This window comes from Tasmannia lanceolata, unplaced genomic scaffold (genome assembly GCF_043159265.1).
Source record: "Tasmannia lanceolata isolate RefF3 unplaced genomic scaffold, GAP_Taslan_0.1 ptg000012l, whole genome shotgun sequence".
Classification (NCBI taxonomy): Eukaryota; Viridiplantae; Streptophyta; class Magnoliopsida; order Canellales; family Winteraceae; genus Tasmannia; species Tasmannia lanceolata.
The window spans coordinates 46,245,435-46,269,039 of record NW_027518689.1 but is presented as its reverse complement, the minus strand read 5'-3'; the positions used below and the strand labels follow the sequence as shown (position 1 = coordinate 46,269,039).

General features: G+C 38.0%; 2 protein-coding genes and 1 long non-coding RNA gene across 10 annotated transcripts; 1 reads left to right on the top strand and 2 right to left on the bottom strand.

The window, feature by feature from the left end:
• Nucleotides 1–116: 116 nt before the first annotated feature.
• LOC143888368 (uncharacterized) lies at nucleotides 117–1,888 on the bottom strand. The gene has a single exon (XM_077392757.1). The coding sequence runs from the start codon at nucleotides 1,642–1,644 to the stop codon at nucleotides 454–456; it is 1,191 nt and encodes a 396-aa protein (XP_077248872.1). The 5' UTR covers nucleotides 1,645–1,888; the 3' UTR covers nucleotides 117–453.
• Nucleotides 1,889–2,056: 168 nt separating this feature from the next.
• LOC143888369 (uncharacterized) lies at nucleotides 2,057–7,837 on the top strand. Of its 8 annotated transcripts, XR_013254566.1 has the most exons (5): nucleotides 2,066–2,511; nucleotides 2,948–5,326; nucleotides 5,546–5,620; nucleotides 6,981–7,246; nucleotides 7,357–7,837. It is a non-coding gene; the product is annotated as an uncharacterized LOC143888369 (long non-coding RNA). The 8 variants fall into 8 exon arrangements; XR_013254565.1 differs by having other exon boundaries at nucleotides 2,057–2,511; nucleotides 2,948–4,974; nucleotides 5,546–7,246; XR_013254561.1 differs by having other exon boundaries at nucleotides 2,058–2,511; nucleotides 5,546–7,246.
• A 6,486-nt stretch (nucleotides 7,838–14,323) lies between these two features.
• Nucleotides 14,324–15,961, bottom strand: LOC143887417 (uncharacterized). The gene has a single exon (XM_077391503.1). It carries the CDS (start codon nucleotides 15,750–15,752, stop codon nucleotides 14,571–14,573), a length of 1,182 nt encoding a protein of 393 aa, XP_077247618.1. The 5' UTR covers nucleotides 15,753–15,961; the 3' UTR covers nucleotides 14,324–14,570.
• Nucleotides 15,962–23,605: the final 7,644 nt, after the last annotated feature.

Here is a 23,605-nt window from a genome sequence, read left to right as displayed (position 1 = left end):
AATTAAAAAGTTGACCTAAAGATCCTGTTCAAAAAAATATTGACCTAACGATGCTTCAGTTTGAGTCTAAAGATTTTTCTGGTGTCAGAATTAGAACAACTTTTAGTTGCTGGGACTTATTTTACTGCATTTAGCCAATCAAAACACATTCGAATTATGACCAAAGACTACACCCACAATTAGTAACATATTCTTCATCAGAGATTTCACCCTAGGCAAGCTAAAAGAGTCTAAAATAAATTAATTGCACTCAAATAACTAAGAACTAACGGCACTGAAAGACAAATATTGCATCAAATCAAGTGTCAGAGGGCAAACCACCATAGTGAGGTACGTCGTGCACTCCAGCCAATGTGTTGTCAGATTCCAGCCAACCAGTTTCTGTTAAATAGAAAAAAATGGCAGAAAACAAACTGAAAATACATATATTTCAAGTGTTCTGTTATGAATACATTACAACTTCTGAAATCCACCCAATTCCTTAGAACCAATGTCTAATACCACAGCTCCAATCATGTTTTGGTATACCCTCTGTATTTTAGGAATTTTCTCTTGATTCTTGATCACAAACTTCTCCATGAAGTCCTTCTCAGTCAATTTCAATACCCGAACCAGATTCAAATCCTTATCAATCAGACCTTCTGACATCAGAATTTGCGTAATCGAACATCTAGGATGAATTCTCTTCTCCAAACTAAGATTCAAAAGATTTGGGTTTCTGGAAATAACCGATGGCTTCCAGCCCATTTTGTTCACAAAGTAATCACACGCTTTCCTAATTTTCTTCTCCGATATACCCATGCACATAGGTTGAGTTTTGAATGCATGAAGTATCTCATTCTCAGACCAACCCTCACTCCTATAAACCTCCAATTTTGCTTCCCAGGTCGATTTGCTTATTACTGACATAATGTTGACTGCTCGGATGAACGTTGATTTTAAGGGATTGTAACCCATCTCCTTAATCGCCATTATATTCTCACTAAAACGATCAGGATTCACCATCAGTGCACTGGGTCGGGTCATGATCAATTTCGAAATTCCCAATTCTGGTACACCATGTTTTTGCAAGGTTGATACATTGGATACCATCAGGTTTTGGAAACCCAAATGAAGAAGACGCGGTGAGCGTCTGATAGCAAAGATAATGTTTTCGTTGGTACGGAGATGACTTCTAAGGAAATCAATGGAAGGCATGGTGCTCTTCTTTAAGCTCCTTTCCAAAATATTTGGGTTTGAATAGAGGATCTTCGCGAGGTTAGAGCCAGAAAGGCCCATATCACGGAAAAACTCAAACTTGGGCTTCAGGGTTTTGTCTGGTTTGGCTAAGAGCAATGAGGGGTACTTGGTAATGAGCTTTGAGATGTGGGTTTTGTCAAAATCATAGTTTTTGAATAAACAAAGGACAGAGTCTGGGTTTTCAGCGGTTTTAATGCTGACTTTCTTGGCGACTAAATGAGCTGCTGCTTCTGATAGGCCACATGAATTAACAAGGTAGGAGATTGTAAATGAGGGTTGGTCATTAGGGTTTGATAAGGTGGAAATGGATTTCAGATATGGGTTTTGAAGAAAATAGAGATGAGTGCTTGAATGTTGTGTGATGCTTATTCCAAGTAGCCTGCTACGAAGAAAATAAAGAGACATTGGTGGAGTAAAGGGAGTTTGATACAGCTTACAGATTAGATGAGGTAGAAAAAGTCTTCCAAGTGAAATGAAATCTGGGTTCCTTCAGATTTTTTTTCTCGTCGACAAGCTCGAGTCTAGATAGATAGTGATGGGCGGGGAAGGAGGAAGAGAGTTGCATGTGTTATGTATTTCTAGGGTTCACTGCTGTGAGGGTCATCCATAAGTTCGTCTAATGGGCCACCTCATTGAATTGGGATTGGGAGTTCAAAACTGATTATTGAACTCAAAATTAAAGGCCCAAACTGATTAATAGACTCAATCCATACTATTCTAAAAGCCTAAACCACCAAAAGTTCGTCAACCATCTTCCCCTATAATTCCCGCTATGTCCCGCTCTTATGGCCTTTGATTCTTGCTTTTATTTCTTAGAAAACAATCTTACGCGTCCAGACCCTATACTATTTTCGTCTTTTCGTCTCCCCAGTTACCCCTGCAGAAGTGTCCAAATAATGACCGCATTCTCAACCAATCACCTTCTTTCTGCTGGCCTCTTCTCTCGACTTTATCGCCCGTCCCACAGGTGTCTGGCCATCTTATGCATGCTTTGCCAAGTGGGGTTTCCCTGCATACCGCCTGTTGCTTTGTAGAGAACATGGAAAGGAGTTCTGAATCTTTTAGGGAATACGGTTTCTGGGTTTCAACCGAACTGCTCAAGGTACTCTCTCTCTCTCTCCACTTCATTTTTGTGAACCAGTTTACTTTCATGTTCTATGATTCCCCGGAGGCGACAAAGAAGGGTGTATGGATGGAATCGAGACGGGTGAAGTTTCGGTGCAAGTTCTCCATATTGGAAACCCAAACAGGGTGGGCACTTAAAAATCCAAGGTGCAACTGCTCCATATATCTCACTTTTGTTTTTACTCTTGTCATTATCTGAATGTGGGGATTTTGGTTTCAAAAGGAAAGTCCATGGGCTGTGTATCCTTAATTCACCAAATATTCGGATTTGACCAAGAGTTTCAATTTAGTTTTTTCAGTATTCATATGGGTTGGACCAACTTCTCTGTTGTGCATATTATAAATTTATTTGGATCTTATTTGCGTGCTCAAATAGGTTTGTAAATTCGATAATTTGATATTTTTATGGATGAGGAAATTTTTCCTTGTTATAAAGATTATCAACTGATTTTTTTTCCCTTGCAATTAAGTTCCTGTAAAGTTTCTTATTTATTCATTTAAATTCATTTCCATCAATTTGTTAAGTGTATATTTTCTAATTAATTTTTTTATTCAAATGTCTCTCTTTTTAATAAAACGTCAGATGCAATATTCAGATGTCAAAATCTGTGGTTTATAAGAAGAGATTATGTATCATTGAAGTGTCGGGAAGAGCAATATTCATGTCATGAAAAGAAATGCCTATGGTAAGTGGGTATTAAATTTGAACTCTTGGAAAATTCTGTTGCATTTCATTTTTTCCTAACAAACCATCACATACACATACTCAGAAAATTTCTTATGATTTTTTTTTCGTATGAAAATATTAAAATGTTTCTTAATTGGGTACTGACTTTCTATTGAGATAAATGATTTTCAATAGACAATGGTTTGTGGAAACTTCTATTACTTTTTTCCCTTTTCTTCTTAGCAGGCTGAAATTTTCATGAAGTTCATCTAAAAAAATGGGAAATGCCTATGGTTAGTGGGTATTAAATGTAATCTATATGAAAGTGGTGTTGCGTCGCTCAACTTGATGAGGAGTTGTTTTAAATTAAAAAAGTTTTTAACCGAAAACGTTTGATTGATTGAGCAGTTGTAAACTCAAATGATTAGACTGAAGAAGCTTTTAAACTTGAAATATTTATGGGGTGCTACACAAAATTTATAACCAAGTTGGATCCTAGCCTCATCAAGGCAATGTTGAGTTTTAAGATTTTAAAGCTCGTCCACAAATATATAAGTCCAAGGCCTCTGATTCCAAATTTTAGAAATCCTCAATGAGGGTTGTGCTCCCAAATGGCAATTGTGTGTACATCCAAAAACAGAACCTTGGGGATGGTTTTTGGTTTTGCAATTTCAATGGTTTTTCGGCAGAGTAAGAAATCTAGCAATAAATGCGAGTTCATTGCTTATTTTATTTCCTTCCAGTTTTCTGTGTGTATTAGACAAAAAAAGAGATATGTTTGACTTGAAATGATCATATTACTTTCCTCTTTTTACATAAGATTGATTTGGTTCTGTCTAGCCATCTTCGTCATTGGTTGTTGGGATTGAAACTCAGTTTTTAGTTGAAGGTAGGTGTCATCCTTTGAGGGTTCTTAATATTTTTATTCAATTATTAGTGTGGGTTTGCAGAAATCATGTTGTTAATTTATGTATCATCTTCATAGTGTTATCCTTCCATACATCTTTTCATTGAATTTGTGAGGTGAAATTACAGTCCAACGAATGCGCTTTTGTGACCTTACCTCTTGCATCTGTATCTTTATTGTTATAGTACTTGTGTATGCTACTTGGACGATGACATTGACAAAAGATTTAGATTTCTTCTAATTTGGTCAGCAGGTGAGTCTCTCCCAACCCCCTCAATCTTTTCAGCACGGTTTAATTTGTTGCATTAAAAGTTTAAACCTGCATAATTTATATTTGGGATTGAAGCTCAATTTTCAGTTGAAGGTGGGCGTCTCATTTGAAGTTCTATTTTTTTATTCATTTAATTGTGTGGGTTTGCAAAGATCACGTTGTTCGACTATGTATCATCTTCAGTGATCATCCTTCTATACATCTTTTCATTGAATTTGTGGAGTGAAATTACAGTCCAACGAATGAACTTACCACTTGCATCTGTATCTTTATTGATATGGTATAGGCATGTCACATGGATGATGACATTGGCATCTTGGAGTGTAATGGAAATGCCTGGAAGAAATGCAGCATCTTTAGTATCTTTTGTAACAGAAGATGATACAATGTAATTGCATAAAAATTAGTATATGGGTCGTCGGTACGAGATTGCTTCATTTCCTTCGAGGTTTCAGACCAAAAAGCTGCATTATAACACGAAAGCTACCTACACGTGCAAGGAAGATGGAGTGTTAATGTCCTCAAATGCATGAACTGATAGAAAGAGGGGTTACTTCAAAAGTACTGCTTATAAGGCAAATCCTTAATGCAACGAAGCCAAAGTGAAACTCTATGTTCCTCCTTTCTTATCAAAGTGAAATTATGTTCCTCCTTTCTTATCCATAATCCCTGTGATTGGAAATTAGTGGGTTTTGTTTATAGATGAAAATTACCAGTATGCGTTGATTGGCTGCTCAAGAGGAATTATCTTTGGGTTTGTTATGGGTACTTCTCTTTCTTTCTTTTTTCCAATTGCTTCAATTGCTTTTGATTGATTTTGACATTATTTGGCATGATTTTGATGAAATTTTGTATGGAGTCGTTAATGTCCTCAATAATGCATGAACTGATAGAAAGAGGGGTTACTTCAAAAGTACTGCTTATAAGGCAAATCCTTAATGCAACGAAGCCAAAGTGAAACTCTATGTTCCTCCTTTCTTATCAAAGTGAAATTATGTTCCTCCTTTCTTATCCATAATCCCTGTGATTGGAAATTAGTGGGTTTTGTTTATAGATGAAAATTACCAGTATGCGTTGATTGGCTGTTCAAGAGGAATTATCTTTGGGTTTGTTATGGGTACTTCTCTTTCTTTCTTTTTTCCAATTGCTTCAATTGCTTTTGATTGATTTTGACATTATTTGGCATGATTTTGATGAAACTTTGTGGGTTTCTACAGTATCATAGTTTTTTATCCTTCTTTTAAACAATTTTGAAGCACAATTTGATCTGAGTGTTTTTTCCTTTGTTTTCAATTCTCATTTATGGCCTTCTCTTTTGTTTATTTTGATTGTTTAGTTCTTGCATTTTATTTTGATGTATTGTCCGGGATCCTTCAGAGCTTTGTGGATGATGGGTGCATCCATTGGGAAGGTAAAAGTTCAATATTATATTATTTCATTTTTCAAAATGAAGATTAAATTCGTAAAATATGACCATAGGATTTAAGATCATATTTGATCGCTCAAAACAAATCCTTAGTACGTTTTGAGTATGACCATAGGATTTATCCTTCGCTTAAATCCTATTGTCATATTTGATTATTTGGGCATGTTGCAGCTGTTTTTGCTCCACTAGATCTTTCTATACAAGTTCTAATAAAATATTGTCAAATATATAGCACAGTAGTAGTTACCTCACCATTTTTTACAGTTGCTAATTGTGATCCCTACAATAGATTCTTATATGGTTATTTTGTGTAGCGTAATTTTTGTACAGTAGATATTCTTATATGGCTATTTTTTGTAGCGTAATTTGTGTACAGTAGATATTCTTATATGGTTATTTCTTGTAGCGTAATTTGTGTTGGGCTTGTTTAGACAAACACAAAGTTGATTTTTAATGTGGCTTTTCTTAATCATTGTTTTTCTTCACTGATGTACACTTATTAATAATCTTGATTACGTCGTGATATCCCCACCAAATTCAGGATTCTATCTTGCATATTCAAGAAGCCTCTAACCAATTGTAAGAAGGCAAACTACTAATGAGAGTTCAGATTTAATGTTTGTCTCAAAATTGAAAAGCTCTAACTAATTGTTGGAATATTACTTATCAATTCCAATTGAAAAGCTCTAACTAATGTATTGCCCATTAATTTTAGAAGAAACATAAAAAAAACCAAATAGACATTTTATCCCTTCTTGCACTGCTTGATAACATGCCTTTCCAATGAATCTTTTTTTTTTTTGAATGGTATTCCAATGAATCTTTATCACATAAAAACCAAAAAGCATATATTAGTGCCCTGTTTGTTTTTATTTCCAGAACCACTTGTATGTCCAAAACTAATTATTTGAGTGAAGAGGTAATTTTGAGTCCAATAATAAATTGTGGGCTCACAATTGGTTGTCAAAATCCAAAGCCAACAGGGCCACAGGAAAATTGAGTGATGTAGCTATCAACTTTGATTCACTTGATATAGGTTTGTGTTCATTGATATATATTGGGCCTTCCATGTGGATCATGGTAGCCTTATTAGCCATTGGGGAGCCCTTCACATTGGCCCTGGTTCCTTTATAGGGTCATTGGTCCTCCAACGTGGTACTGTAGCTTTCTTAGTAATTGGACCTTAAATGAGATTTTTCTCTTTTATGTAATTTTGAAATTTCGTATATGTTAGCATCTACTCTTAAGAGATTCCGTATTCTAACTGGAACCGTCTTTCACATTTTATAATATTTGTTCTCAAGGTGTTGTTTACGAGCCTCTTATTTTTCAATGACTTGCGTAGGGTGGGCGGAAAATTGGACAAGGTAGTAACATTTCCCTGGATTTTGGACCTTTGTAAGTACATGAACGAAGCAGGAGATGGTACTCATCTATACAACCTTTATACAATTGTTGTTCATGTTCATGTGGACATGTTGAATGCTTCTCTTTTTGGCCATTACTTTTAGATGCTTTGTTTTCCTGGGCTCACTAATTACTTTTCTCGGGTCATGAAAGTAGACCTAGAGGAGGTTCTCTTAGGGAGCATATATGCTTTTATATAGCCAGGTAATATCACCAAGTATCCTTTTCGCATTTTCAAAATATCCATTTCGTATTTTCATAGAACAAACAAACATTGAACAAGCCAAATTTCACAAAGTTTATGCTTTATGCAGAGTTCTATTTTATTTACCTTGCATTCAACATATGGGGCGAGCAACTAATGATATAGCAGATGAATTGGCAAAAGAAGGTGCAGAGAAGGCGGAAGTAGAATTTTTTCAAGGATTCAATGGGCTAATGTTAGTAGTCTTTGGGGGCAGCTTGTCGCCTTGACGTACCTGAGCTTTAGTTTGCAATAAATTTGTGTCTTTTCGAAAAAAAAATATTATGTTTTAAATTATGTAGTGCATGTTAGGCTGTTAATCACGGATATTATTTTTTAAATTATGTAGTGCATGTTAGGCTGTGAATCACGGATATTATTTTTTAAATTATGTAGTGCATGTTAGGCTGTTAATCACGGATCCTTGGTAAGTCGTCTGTTGCAGACTTCCAGTGTAATTGCCCTTGAGTGGCTTTTGTTATGAGTCACATCTTAGTCGATAAGATGATTGAAAACATGTATTTTATCTATGGAATGGAGTTGTTACAAGATGCTCGATGGAATAAGTATGTTCTTTCCACTGACTATGAAGGGTATCTTGAACAGCCATATATGATTCTCTTACAACAGTAGATTTTACCTCGGCAATGTTCTGTTGAAATATGAAAATATGGTGCATTTTACTAAGTGGCGTAGCTTAGTATAGTTGACAGAATTAGTTGGTCCTTCATTCTATGGTAAAACACAAGTACTTCGAATTCATATTTGCAAGGATTGGTCTTCTTTGTGGAGAATTTAATTCTAACTTCCTCATGAACGCCATCATAAAAGGGTCATTTGATGTATTTGGATTTAACATGAGGAACCAGTTCTCTATACTTAGTGACCATTCGTACTTGTTTGGTAGATAGGATTAGTACATATATGTCTTTTTAATGTCTAAAACTACTCTATATGTTATCCTATCATCCGTAGTCACACGTGCAACGCACGTGCAATTTTACTAGTAAATTAAAAGCAACACTGGCGAATCCGATAATCGGTTTTACGCTTGCAATCAGCTATGAAAATCAAAAACAAAAAAAATTGAGTCCAATAATCAAGATTGGACTCAAAGTTTAAAACAAATACGGCCTTTCGACTAGGGCTGCAATTTGGGTCGGCTTTTACCCGACACACACCGACTTGACAGGAAAATAAGTAAATAGCATGGGTCGGGTTTGTTGGTGGGATTTTCTAAAAGATAGAAATGGTAGAGATGATTCAAGGCGCATAATCGCTTTTCTTAAGATAAATTTCGCCCCAACCAGTTGTGTGCAAAGGGGATCTACGAATTGCCTCCAAGATATAATGAAGCCTTATAGGAAGGTCCTATAAGTATTTGATGACACTTTGCACAATTGGAATCAAACTCAAAACACCTTTCAAGAACTTCAAGCCTTAGAGAAAACACAAAAATTGTTTCTGAAAAACAGTTTTAGTGCACTGTTTAATGAACAAACTATCTTGAAAAACAAGGGAATAAGAGATTGCTAGAGAGAGAAAGAAAGTACAGCAATAACTGATTTTTCAGCGTATAGAAAAGACAGATTTCTGCTCTTTTTATAGAGCATTAGATGTCTATCCATTAAGGGAAACATCCCTTCAAAACATCTTTTGGATTGATTTGAATAATGACCATTTGATCACAACTCTTTGTGATTAAGTGTTTTGGATCATCCACAAGGGACAAGGTGTCCCTTGTGTTTGAAAATCATCCATGACTGTTGGGAAGCAAAAGACACGAAAGAAAGTTAAAAAACGGAAGTGAAAAGGCCATGTCCATTTTCTCCCAACGGATAGATTTTCGAACAACCGCGGTCGTCCGCCTGCATGCTTCTGTCAATTTTAATTTTTATGATCCAAAAAACCGCGGTCGACCTCCCACACCTTTCTATAACTCAATTAAGTTTCTAGTAACCAATCAGCGGTCGCTCGGGATACCCCGGTCGACCGGACCTGTCTGAAAATTGTTTTTCTAATTTAAATAAAACTTGTGAAAATTCACATAATTTTATCAACATCATTTTGCAAAATCTCTAACAGGGTTTAGAAATCATGGGTCTTAGGTAGGGCTGGGTTTACGAATCTCGGGTTTTCCTGTAAAAAATTAGACCCGATCCGAGATAATTCTCGGGTAGGGTAGGGTAGGGTTTTGGAAAACCCAACCCACCCGACCCGAGTTGGACCCCTACTTAGGACATTGAGGACCATTGATTTGGAGAGCCCCTAAGTGATTCCCTGTGGTCTGACTCGTGTCCAATGGACTATATTATGAATCAAGAGGTGGTCCAATGGACAGAAATCAACCATTTTCTGCAAAAATGGCCTGGATTGAAAAACAAAAGGAGAGACATGGAAGTTATCCGTGAATAAACAACTTGCTTTTGTGCTCTTTTGGTCGTTTTCCTAAGGTCCTGTCTTGTTACTTTCCTAAGAGGTGAAGTAAAATGGAGAGTATACCACACGTTGAGTGAATGTTGAATAAAGTAAGAATAGTATGGAGTTAAAGCAGCTTATTTGGTTGTCAAAAACTAAAAGAAAATAAAGAGTGAAGGTTGAGGTGTTATAAAAGGAGGGAGTTTTTCATTGCAAGTACAAATTTTTTGCTCTTGAAAGGTGAAGAAGGCAAAAGGCTATTCTCAGTGTCACAATTGGGCAAGACAAGAAAAGTCCAAAATGTAGCTTTCCTCGCACTCAATTGTAAACAAAATGAGGGGAAATAGTCAAATCTAACAAATTTTCTTAGGGCTCCGTTTGGTTGCACATAACATATATGGAAGTAGAAGGAATATAGATTCTCTTCACTTTCCTCTTTCTATTGGTTGGAGAGGAAAGTCAAACAGTAAAAAACAACTTGCATTTAGTTGGTGAAATGAATTCAAATGAAGTGAAACAATGGGTGTAGATTCTAGCAATTTTCCGTAGTGTTTTCCAAAGTGAAGCAACCATACGAGGCCTGAGTAGTGTAGTGAACAAACAAGAGTAGAAGCAGAGTAGACTGGAAAATAGGTATTTAGTTGTCAAAAATTATAGCATAGTGAAGGTGGGGGAGCGGGTGTTACTCTCAAAAGAAGGAAACTTTTCTATAAAAGAGGATGTCATTATCAAAACAAGGGTTCAAAATATTATAGTAGAGTGAAGTTGCAGGGTGTCATTCTCAAAAGAAAGAACCTTTTCTATAAAAGAGGCTGTCATCAAAGGTTCAAAGTGGTTTTCATTTGTTTGGCTCTGGTAGTGCTAAAAGTGCAAGGACTGAAAATTATGCCAGGTGGCACAAATCAAGGTTGGGGGCAAAAAATCTATAAGTACAAGGAATCCGTTTTTATCGAGAGAGGTGAGTTGGATAGGCTGATAGTGGAAGGTGACTCCTTAAATGTGGATGTAGGGGACAAGCCCCTACTCCTGGAGAGTCGCAGGTTTCTTTGAGGAGATTCAAGACCGGCTTAAAGGGTTCCAAGTAGGATTTCATCACGTTAGGAGATCGGCCGACAATGAGGCAGTTCGATAGGGGGAGAACCGTGCGAGCTTTGGAGAGATTAAATTTCCTTGCCCATAACTTTCCATCTCCTGCCTTATAGTTGTTTTCTTTTGCCATTTTTGGTTACTTGTAATGACCATCTCGGTTGCCTCTCTTTTTTAAATAAAATTTACCCTCATTCGGAAAAAAAAAAAAAAAAGTAATCAAAAGCCTAAACAAGCACTGGAAGTGACATTTAAGAGGATTCTATTAACATAAAATGAACTCTCCGGCCAACAAAAGGGACCCATAAGTTTACAAGTTAATCAAAATGCATAGACAAAAAACAAATAGGGCCTAAGACCATGTTTGCCAAACATGAAATGTTTTTTTTTTCATGGAATATTAGCTTATCAAGTGTTGAGAAGGGTAGGGAGAATGGGAGAGGAAGAGAACTGAGATGGCATGAATGAGGAGATAGATGCAAAGTGAACTAAAAATAGAGGAACATGAAACTCTATTTTGAATAGACGTTTTCCTTTCTCACCCTCTCCCCACTCATGCCCTCTCAATTCTCCCCACCATCATTCCTCCTCGTCCACCACTTGATAAATCAATATTCCTTGGAAAAAATTTTCGCGACTGCCACACATGGCCCGATTATCACCAATTTCACTTGAGGTTTGGGCTATGGCCAGCCACTTTGCGATGCATCAAGTTGAAGGTCCATGGTTGGTACAGTTGGTTTCTTTTATCCCATTACAACTTACTAATATTTAAGAAAAAGACTTTCTAGTTGTTTGGATGCAAGTAAAGTGCGCGAGCAATGCCAGAAATAGAAAAAACTCAAATCCATTCCAGTTGTTTAGATGCCATCTTTCATTTTTCGTGGAAACATGACGTCTCATTTTACTAAGATTCAACATCTTAATTTTGACTTATGTCAAGTGATCATTGATGAAGAGAAAAATGGTCACAATTATATCTCAATCAAAGCAATTCTACCAAAGAGAATGGACTAACAATTATTGATCCGATAGATGAATGAACAATCAAAAAATCCACTCAAATTCGTTCAAGAAAAGCCTCATAATAGTTAAAACTGATCTGAGAAAAATTTCTATTCCGAAAACATGACCAGATGAATCAATTCTAAATCCAAATCAACACCTAAATATTAATTATCAGCTTGTCTCTGGCTCGTCAATTTTATAGTGGTATCACCTTCAACTTTGGACCGGGATAATTATCTTGTTAAGGCCTCTGTAGGTAAGTAATTTGCAATTAAGATCAAAACTAAAACTGCATTTCATCCACCATGCTATAAGGCAGCAATGTGATTCTGTGGTACAGCTCTGCAAGCATCTGCAGCTATATCATATTCAATGTTACTGGAACAGTTTTAATTCATTATGGTATTTCCTGAACTCCTTTGCCTTTCCTTTGGTAGATTCCAGAAACAGTATTGTCATCATCTGAAATTGATTTCCAAAACATTACATCCACAATTATGTTAAACATATCCTACTCATAGATGACTCCGATCTTTGGTGGGAGTGAAATAACTCTCTTAGCTGTTAGTAGTAATAGGTTGGATGAATTTAAACAACAGCAGCAGAAAATGAGACTTTCAATTTGATATTGAAAACAAGGAACGACCACACAATGGAAATACATGCACAACACTGTAAGGAGTTAATTTCAGTGGCAGTTACAAATAAATTCAGCACTGTTGGTTTGTGCTTTCTTAAGCTTTTATAAAAATATTGAGCATGGAGAAACTGTGGCCACTTCCATCTGAAAATGTGATGTTTTGATTCGCATGCAATTTCAGCCAATCAAATGGTGCTGATACGTGTACTTTCATAAAAGGCTTATACTGATTGCATGATCAAAATGCTCCTGTTAATCAAGATGTTAGGAAGACCTAGAAACTCAGTTTCGGCTTGTCATCCTTTAAGAAATAAGCAATGCTATTCAGGACACAGATCTGATCATTTGTAGGCTAGCTGCTTAGGCCAAGCCCTAAAAACTGAAGTTAATACCAGCAAGACTAGACTCTCAGTCCATTTTGAAAGTGTGAACGCAGACACCACATGATCTTTTGCTCAATTCAGACAGTATTTCATGAAATTGAATAAAAGGTCATGTCTAGAATTGAAGGATCACAGAGCACTTACAGTCAAGGACGAATCAGAAAGGGAAAATGAAACCAAAACTGATGAATTTCTTATTTACTAGTGACTCGCAATATTCCGGAGTAGATACGAACAGCCTCATTCCACACAGTACACAAGAACAATGTTAGAAAGGCTTTCTTGCTTTCTTCTGAGCCAAAATTCACAAAGGACCTTTGAGCTTCCTTCATGCAAAACCAGTGTTACCTGGAACGCAGTTCGTTCTGGAACGCGGTACGGGAACGAGTAAGAGATACAATTGTAGCCTGGTACGCGGTACGATGAGGATAGGCTAAGTTGGTTTGCTATTTGGAGTGAAGGGATCGTTTGGAGTGCTAATTCGGCTCACTCTTGGTACCATATATATAATTTCATATATCTTTACAAGAATGTCATTCCATAGTACATAATACTACAGACATTGTGGATGGAGCTTCTAAACACTCAAACAAGAAAAATCTTGTTCACCAAATAGGATTTTGAGAGAAAATACAAAGCCATAGAGGTAAACTGAGGAAGAGTGTAAGAGAAAAATAGATGGTCAAAGTGTACACATGATGAGATAAAGCAGATCATTGTTCAATAGGTAGTAATTTTCAGTTTGCTGACTTTGAACAATTAAAAAGTTAGAAGACCTAAAGATGCTTCAGTTTGAGTCAAAAGATTTTCTAGTCAGGATTAGAACAGCGACTTTTAGTTGCTGGGATTTGTTGTATTGAATTTAACCAACCAAAACACATCTGAATTGTTACCAAAGTCTAGACTACACAATCACAATTAGTACCATATTCTTCATCAAAGATTTCTCCCGAGATAAAGAGCCTAATAAAATCATTGGCATCAGAGAGTAAGAATTAATGGCACTGAAAGAAAAAAAATTGCACCAAATCAAGTGTAAGAGGGAAAACCGCCAGTGAGGTAAATCGTGTGCTCTAGACTGTGAGTTGTCAGGTTCCAGCCTACCATTTTCTGTAAAATAGAAAAAAATGCCAGAAAACAAACTGAAAAATACAAATATTTCAAGTGTTCTGTTATGGAAAATTTACAACTTCTGAATTCCACCCAATTCCTTAGAACCAGTGTCTAATCCTACACCTTCAATCATGTTTTGGTATACCCTCTGTATTTTAGGAACTTTCTGTAGATTCTTGATCAAAAATTTCTCCATGAAGTTCTTCTAAGACAAAAGCATCGCCCAAGCCAGATTCGAATCCTTATCGATCAGACCTTCTGACATGAGAATTTGCAGAACCGAACATCTGGGATGAATTCTTTTCTCGAAGCTTAAATTCATAATATTCGGGCTTCTGGAAATAACTGATGGCTTCCAACCCATTTTGTTCAAGAAGTAATGACTCATTTTCCTAATTTTCTTCTCCGATATACCCATGCATATAGGTTGCTTTTTCAATGCATTAAGCATGTCATTCTCAGACCAACCTTCACTCCTATAAACCTCCAATTTTGCTTCCCAGTTTGATTTGTTTATCGCTGACATAATGTAGACTGCTTGGATGAACATTGATTTTAAGGAATCAAAACGGAAAAAAAAATGGCAGAAAACAAACTGAAAAATACATATATTTGAAGTTTTCAGTTATGAAAACTTTACAACTTCTGAATTCCACCCAATTCCGTAGACTCAATGTCTAATCCTACTGCTCCAATCATGTTTTGGTATACCTTCTGTATTTTAGGAACTTTCTGTAGATTTTTTATCAGAAACTTCTCCATGAAGTCCTTCTCCGACAAGAACAACGCCCGAGCTGGATTCAAATCCTTATCGATCAGACCTTCTGACATGAGAATTTGCAGAACCGAACATCTAGGATAAATTCTCTTCTCGAAGCTAAAATTCATAATAATTGGGTTTCTGGAAATGACTGATAGCTTCCAACCCATTTTGTTCACGAAGTAACGACTAATTTTCCTAATTTTCTTCTCCGACGTACCCATGCATTTAGGTTCCATTTTGAATGCATAAAGTATCTCATTCTCAGACCAACCCTCACTCCTATACACCTCCAATTTTGCTTCCCAATTCAATTTGCTCATCGCTGACATAATGTGAACTGCTTTGATAAACGCTGATTTTAAGGGATTGAAACCCATCTCCTTAATCGCCATTATATTCTCACTAAAACGATCAGGATTCATCATCAGTGAACTGGGTTGGGTCATGATCAATTTTGAAATTCCCGGGTCTGGTATACCAAGTTTTTGCAAGGTTGATACATTGGATACCATCCGTTTTTTGAAACCCAATTCAAGACAATGCGGTGAGCGTCTGAGAGCAAATATAATGTTTTCGTTGGTACAAAGATAACTTCTAAGGAAATCAATGCAAGGCATGATGTTATTCTCTAAGCTAGTTCTCAATATATATGGGTTTGAACAGAGAATCTTAGCAAGGTTAGGGCCGGAAAGGCCCAAATCTCGGAAAAACTCAAGCTTGGGCTTAAGGGTTTTGTCTGGTTTGAATAAGAGTAATGATGGGAACTTGGTAATGAGCTTTGAGATGTGGGTTTTGTCAAGATCATAGTTTTTAAATAAACAAAGGACAGAGTCAGGTTTTTCAGCAGTTTCAATGCTGACTTTCTTGGCGGCTAAAAGAGCTGCAGCTTCTGATAGCCCACATGAATTAACAAGGTAGGAGACTGTAAATGTGTTAGGGTTTGATAAGGTGGAAATGGATTTGAGAAATGGGTTTTGAAGAAAAAAGACATAAGTGGTTGAATGTTGTGTGATGCTGATTCGAAGTAGCCTGTTGCGAAGAAAATGATGAAACATTGGTGGATTCGAGGGAGTTAGATATAACTTACAGGTTGGAAGAGTTAGAAAGGATTCCAAGTGATATGAAATCTGAGTTCCTTGAGAATATTTTACTCATCGATTAGCTCCAAAAGAGAGAGACAGAGAGAGAGAGAGAGAGAGTTGTGGAAGAACCCTTTCATTTGGAAGCAAAAGCCACAGTAGTTTTATGTCCTTCTCTAGGGTTCCATAAAAGCACCCAAAAACCCTTTCATCTTCGCTGCCAGAAGGATCAGACACTCGTTAGCCATTGGATTGCCCGCACGAGAAGCAATTTGTATCGTTGGATGAAGCCCATGCTACGATTTCTTTGTTCCAGTTAGACCTGGCAAACGGGCGGGCCGGGTCAAAATGACCCGGAAAAAATTACGGATCACTGAGCTTGGACTGCGCCCGGCCTGTACGGGCCGGGTCGACTTGCGAGTCATCCTGATTTTTGCCGTACTTTTTAAGATTTTTTTATAGGAATTTGCTAGCCATCTTCGCCGAGGTGACTTGTGGCCCATCCTTTGATGCAAAGATTGGCAGAAGCAACATGGTTGCAAAGGTGGCTAGCAAAAAATAGTAATCATTATGGATTTGTGGCAGAAGTAATAAGTTTTAAATGAAAAAATAGGGGAAAATGGAAATTACGAAAAAAAATACCGAAAGGATGTACTAACATATAACAATTACCGAAAAAACTACAAAGAATATTAAAAAATTATGACAATTACGGGAAAAAAAGCCAAAATAAAACTTTTGCACTTATCTACGTGCACCCGCAGGTCCACCCGGCCCGGCCTAGTTTTGACTGGGCGGGTGGACCCGCGGGTCAATTTCAAACGGGTCATGGATTGGTGACCTGGACACGTAATTTACAGGCGGGCTGGGTGGACCCGTGGGTCCGGGTCACTTTTTGCCAGGTCTAGTTCCAGTTTTGGTAGCCAACCATGAAAAGCCCTATCATCACTGGTCGAGTGTAGGCCCTGTTTGGTTTTTATTTTGAGAACTGATTATGAGCCCAAAACTAATTATTGGGCTCAATCTTGAGTCCAACAATAAGTTTGGGCTCACAATCAATTGTGAAAATCCAGTTAGGGCCCGTTTGGATACCTCATGCATTTGTATTTTGATTTGGATTTGAGTTTTGGATACAAACTACATCAATCATCTTCATGATCATGTTTTAAGAGAGAGAGAGGGAGAGAAGGAGGGATGTCTCGCTGCCGCCGGAGCAACGTTGAATAGCAGCGACGGTGAAGGAAGTGCCACAAATATTGATTTCCAAATAATGTCTCCCAAAACATATTTGAAAATCGGAATTTTTTGCACTGTCGTAGCTGATTTGGAAATCTAAAGGATCTGATCCAGTTCAAAATATGAACTAAATCCAAATCTTAATCTTGTGGGTATCCAAACATGGCCTAAATGTAAATTTGAGCCCAATAATCAATTTTGGACTCAAAATCCAAAACAATCAGAGCCTTAGGATATTGAGTATCATTGATTTGGTGGGCCCCTAAGTGGTTCCCGTAGTCTGGCTCACTTTTTATTGAAGTCCGAGAATTTAAAACCAAAAGAGAAAAAAACTTGCTTATGTGCAAAATGGGTTTTTTTTTTTATGGGCTCACTGTTCGTGAGCTTGAGCTCATATAAGCTTATAAGAGCTCAAGTTCCCAAACACATGGGTCCTACCATTTTTGTGGTGATCTGACCCATTCATTTGCAAGGCCCCATCATAGATAGGGTGTACCAAAAATCAGGTCCATTGGATCATCCTAACCCGTCCAAAAGTGGAAGGAAAAAATGGGCAGATTTGTCGACAAACAGTGTCTATCCATTTTTCCCTCCACTTTTGAATGGGTTAGGATGATCCTTTGGACCTGATTTTTTATACACACCCTATCTATGTAAAGGCCTTCCAAATGAATGCTTTGGATCACACCAAAAAATGTGGGACCCATGTGTTGTGGCCCTCTAGCTCATATAAGCTACATGAGCTCTAGCTCACAGACAGTTTTCCACACAACTCACCAACTCGTCTAATAAATAATTTAGACTCTGGTGGTCTGTTTGAATTTTGAAGTGTCTTCCAATCAGACAGGGCGTCCATTTTTGTATGCCGTGCGCTATGACCATCATTTTCCTCTTGTAAGTAGAGAGGACTAGATGTTTGGGAGACAATGCACGACCTTTTTGCATCAATATTCCTCCAATACTGACACCCGAAGTGTCACTTTCAATGAAGTACTCATCAGTGAAGTCGGGAGGGCTAAAACCGGAGTTAAGCTCATAGCTTTTTTAAGTTGACCGAACGCAGTCTCAGACTACGGCAGTCCACTGAAAAGCCTCTTTCTTTCTTGACCATCTTAGTGAGTGGCTTGTTGATTTTGCCTGATCTCTCATGAGTCTTCTGTAATACCTAATTAAGCCTAGAAATCCCTCAAGGCTTTTATAGTCTTCAGTTTGGGCCATTCAAGCATACTCTCGATTTTTGCTAAATATTTAGCAACTCCCTCAGAGATTATATACCCAAGAGATTCCAGCATGGCTTGCCAAAAGGATGCTTCGATCTCTTAACAAATAAATGGTGTTGTGCGAGTAGTTGAAAAGAAGCCCTGAGGTGCTGCATATGGTCTTGTCAGTTTCAACTATATACCTATTGAATAACATGTAAGGGTAGTTTAGGCATTACATGTAGTGTAGGGTGTATTGTAGTCTTTGTACACTCTTGCCCTACGACGAGACTTCCACTAAACAAAAACGATCTCTAAATTACGGATTTTGCCAGTTGAGTACTTACTGGTTAGTTACTACTTACCCAATACTCTATTAGGTCAACGTGATCCGGCTAAAAAAGGGGGAGGGCCAAAAATTCAAGGTTAATACGGTATTGGTTCAAAAACATGTAGTCAAAAATACAGAAACCAAAGAAAATGAGCATAAAATTTTGTCATTTACAAAGCATGGTGAGGATAAAATTGGAAAGTTTGTAATAAAAAACGTGTTTAAAATGTTTAAAACGCATTTTCAACGTGCTTAAAATGGTCGCCTTAAAAACGGAGTTTCTTCATTGCAAAAGTTTTAAACGGAGTATTAAACAAAACGTCATTTTGAAAGTAAAAAAAAAAGCCATTTACTTTTAAAACGGAGTTTTGCTAACTACAATTAGGTCACAGCTGCGCATCCAAACAAACCAGACTTGAAGACTTATGACTTTTAACATTCAAGTATAGTGAATGAGCAATGTCAGAAGTAGAAAAGAAGCAAACTAGTTAAAGTTGTTTTGATGGCATCTTTCATTTTTGGACTCCTAATGTCAAAACATGATCTCATTCATCCGTAGCCGACATAGTAAATTTGCCTTATGTCAAATGATATAGCACATTTTTCCCTAAGATAGCGTCCCACATTCTAAAGAGGGATAGGACCAAGTGCAGTTTGCAGGGCAAACACCATAGGAGCAAATCAGCCCCAACACAAAACACTTTAGCCTGCAGATAAACATACTTTTTTTGGAAGGGTAGAGATAAATCATATTCAATGCTCTAATAATCAAACTTTTTAAAATTGTTACTAGACAATTGACATAACACGGGCAAAATGTATTGTAAAATTGGTTATGGTGAACGTCTGATATGAGAAACTGGGTGCATACTTACCAAATAGAGAAGCCCATCTGTAAACTCCAAAAGGCTTTAACCTAAAGTGGTGCGATTGAGGTTTTGATTTTTGAGTCAGCAATTTGGGTTTTCTTTGGGTGGATTTTTTAGTTTCATTTTCCTTGACTTCCATTTTCCTTTTTGAGTTTCAAAACTAGGAGTCTTAGGGTTTGAGGAGTTTGCAATCTTTCGACAAATTGATTGGGTTTTTTCGAGCTTTAGGCCTAGGGTCAACTTGAAGTAGAGCAACTTGATACCATCTACAGGAAGTGTCAACGAGGAAGAAACGAGCTTGAAAGGAAATGGCATAACCCTAATAATCCCTCTAGCACGTCTTAAGGCAGTGAGATGGTGATTCTATCCTCAAAATATTAATCTAGATTAATTTGAGTCATTCCGTCAGGTTAAAGTCACGGGCCGTCAATGGAGGTGGTCTACTCTATACGTGTAGAAAAGTCCGCGGGTGTCGGTTGATGACTTTGAAACTATAGGGTCCAACTTAAAAGTGTTAGAAAGAGAGGGTGTAAGTGTAATTTTCCCTTTTATCTGTTTGATTGATTCCAGTAACATCAACAAGATGTCATCTGAAATTATGTCTACCTGAAGAGCTCTTCATTTTATCCATTTTAAGAATTTCAATACAGTGAACCTGAAAGATTGGGATTGAGCCTCTAGCTCAATGGTCAAGGCTTTATTCTTCAAAGTCAAGGTCGAATATTCAATCCCAGCTTCCCTACCAAAAAATGGACAGATTGGGATTCTCCCAATTCAAAGTTCAAACCCTACAAAGATTAAGTTTACATAGTTTCATGACTGAACCTATAATATTTGTATCCCGAATTTCAAGATGAGTATTGGGATTCTTCCGGTGCCAATTTCGCAAAGACTAAATTTACATAGTTCCATGACTGAACCTAGAATATTTTGTATACCGGATTTCTAGATACGTATCTGCAGTTCATAAGGAAATGCCAAACAGTTTTTTTTGGTATACCGAATTTCTAGATACATATCTACAGTTCATTAATGCCAAACAGTTTTCTAGATCAGTTTGGCAATCAGTATGCAAAACAATTTTTCAAATTAAAACTATGATTCCAATTCTCTTTTCGGGAGCCTACTCGATGAATACATTACATAAAGTGCTTCCCAGATGAGATCCTTGCCTGCTTCATTTACAAGTCTAGTTTAAATTACCATAAAACAAATCAGAAGAAAAATTTCATCACTATATCACCTCTTGGTAACCAACTCTAATCACTCTCAATTGCTGATCCCTCACAGTTATACCTTTTGATTTCGAGCCTTCAAAAGCCAATAAAATGTATGAAAAAAAAACCAGCTATGTCAATTTCAAGAACCAAGATACTTCTCCAAACACACTCAAGGTGCAGCTGTGGTGGTCTCAATGTTCAAAAGCAAGCTCGAGAGTGAATGGAGCATGTTGACACTTGAAGTGGCAATGTTTATAGCATCGCTGGATTATGATCGATGATATCCAGCCTTAAACAAGGACCGGACTGGACCCGGTTTTGGCCCGAACTTGCCAATCCATAAGCGGTTCATCCCACTCTGACACTTTTTTAGCGGAGAGGACACGTTCCTAGGGTTTTTGGACCTTCGGAGTCCATTTTCGCTTTACGTTATTTTGGCATTCTCTGTTGATAAGGTGCCCGACTGCCAGTGTAATTTCATGTTTTTACCTTTTATAAGTTGGGTTTTAATGTTTGTGAAGAGAGACAGATTTCACACCACTGGAATATCCGCTTCACCGACACTGCCCATGATCCACTTGCACACAAGAAGTACTTCAACATGTATGATAAAGCAGAACAAAGCAGAATATGACATCTTTCACGAAGGAGTACGTATTTTGCTCCCCGTCAGGGGTGGTCTTTGGTCATACTGCCAAGGCGGCCCAGCAGAATATGACACCTATAAAGGAGCTTCATTGCACCAAACTGCTACTTTGTAAACAGATCCAATGAAAAGTTCACAAGACATCAGGATGTGACGGGTACTTCGGCTCCTCCCTTAAACCATGCGATGTTATATGGTCGATTAAGTTTTTCCGTCTTCAATTTTAATCGATCAACCATCAACTGGGAGATGAGATTCCCCATCCTTCAGCTATCAACTATGATGGTGCAAAACTTTCCTCCTGATGTGCTTGTGGTGTGGAAAATGTTACTTCGCACCCATCTGTCTAGATTTGGCGCTTTAGGATATATCATGACCCTAAGGATAAGAAGTGTATCGTGGCCCTCTCTCCATCAAGGATAGCCACATGCTCACCTGGATCCTCTAGTAGATGAGTATCATCGAGGGGGTCCTCGTCAAACTTAGGATCATTCTTATCCTCTTCATGTACTGGTTCTGCTAAAGTGTTTCGACGATTGAATGCCCTACATGGCGGGCACTTTGCTGATCGATGGCCCAGGTCACTACACTTGAAACATTTAATGGTATTGGTCTGTGGCCTGGGTCCAAGAAGCCCACGTCCTGCACCCAACTCGCCAAGAGGAGGCTTCAAAGCCATACTCTTAAGTGGAAGAGTGAGAGGTGGTCGACCAATAGTAGCCCCTCGACTGGATGAGCTAGGCTGGACTCGATCTGTGTCTCTCTTCTGAGATCGCTGGGCTAACTTCCCGGCTTTCAATGCCAGACGGTAGGCATCGTCCACCGTAAGAATCGTCTGAAAGGAGATGAGATCTTTAATCTGATACCTCAGCCCGCAGATATATCGAGCGGTGGCATGTTCGTCATCCTCTACAACACTATTGTGGGCTGCCAAAATGTGGAACTTGTCCGTTTATTCCCTCACGGATCTCGCACCTTGTCGAAGTTCTAAAAATTTCTGGTAGAGTTCGCATCTGAAGTCAGCAGGGATGTATTTTCTCTTCGACTTTCATCTTATCCCAGCTATCAATTTTCCGCTTTCCATGCTGAACTCTCCTGGTTTGTATTTGCTTCACCAAACGAGGGCAGAACCTTTCAATTTCATGGTCACAAATTTATCCATGTTATCCTCAGGGGCTTCTTTCCGCTCGAAGAAATTGTCGACGTTTTTTAGGCAATCAAGGAGTTCATCAGGATCGAGATGACCCTTGAGATCCCCAATATCAACCTTGACGCTAGAATCCCATGAGTGCTCTAAGGCTCTAACCAATCTCTGCTTTAACCAGAGGCGGGCTCCATCCTGGGACCAACCCTGCCCCTCATCCAAATCGTAGGCATCATCCTCATCAGATTGTCGATCTGAGGAGCCCTCCAAATCTACCTCTCGACGACCATTCTCACCACCAGTAGCAGTGGAAGACAGAGGAAGCTGTGGTTGAAGAGGTGCGGCTGGCGCAGGAGGCTGTATCCATAAATGAGTACTAATTCTATCCAGAGTCGCACTCATTGTCGCCATCATAAGAGCATGCCAATCTACTGTATCCTGAGACTGCTGTTGTCAGGCTCCACTGGGCTAAAGACGACCCTGGCGCCATGGAGGAGCGTTCGGCCTATATGGCATGAAAAATGCGACGGATGTGCAGGAGCTACGTGAGACTCAACCGACGCAAACAAAACCCTAGATACTAAGAGAATGCCAAACTGAACTAGACTAGCGCTACGACCTTGACTATTACTGGAAACCTAATGCAGTGACATCTAAGCCCTACTGGATTGAAATAAAGGACGAGAAGGCGTATGGTGATGGACACGGCTAGGAATATGAGCTCTGGGTTGTGATACCACTTTGGCGCAAACCCGGAGGCTCGCAAATAATTACAAGAAAACTCAGGAGTTCAGTAATCCCTTTATTGACCTTTTTAGCATCTAAAACAAAATTATATATCATCTTGTGCTAATTAGGCATTCACTCATCTGATCAAGTTTTTAGCCCAAAACTAACTATATTACATTAATCTAATTTTATTGGATTAGATAGTTCAACTTCATTAACAACGATTAAACTTAGGGTGAATTTAAAAATAAAAATAAAAAGGGTATTAAAAAGGCAAAATTTTTAATTACAACCAATTCCTCCTCCTCGGTTGCCTAACCCGCATTTCAATTACGGTAATTAAACTACATTTGTCAACTGAATAGTGGTCATTATGATTTTGAGTATGTTAGGCCCTCTACCCTCTCAGAGCAATCCTGGACAAAAACTTCTTTATTAGAAGCCATGCCAAACCA

Excerpts from the sequence above, each read along its gene's own strand:
- LOC143888368 (XM_077392757.1), bottom strand. The coding sequence starts at position 1,644 with ATGTCTCTTTATTTTCTTCGTAGCAGGCTACTTGGAATAAGCATCACA.
- LOC143887417 (XM_077391503.1), bottom strand. The coding sequence starts at position 15,752 with ATGTTTCATCATTTTCTTCGCAACAGGCTACTTCGAATCAGCATCACA.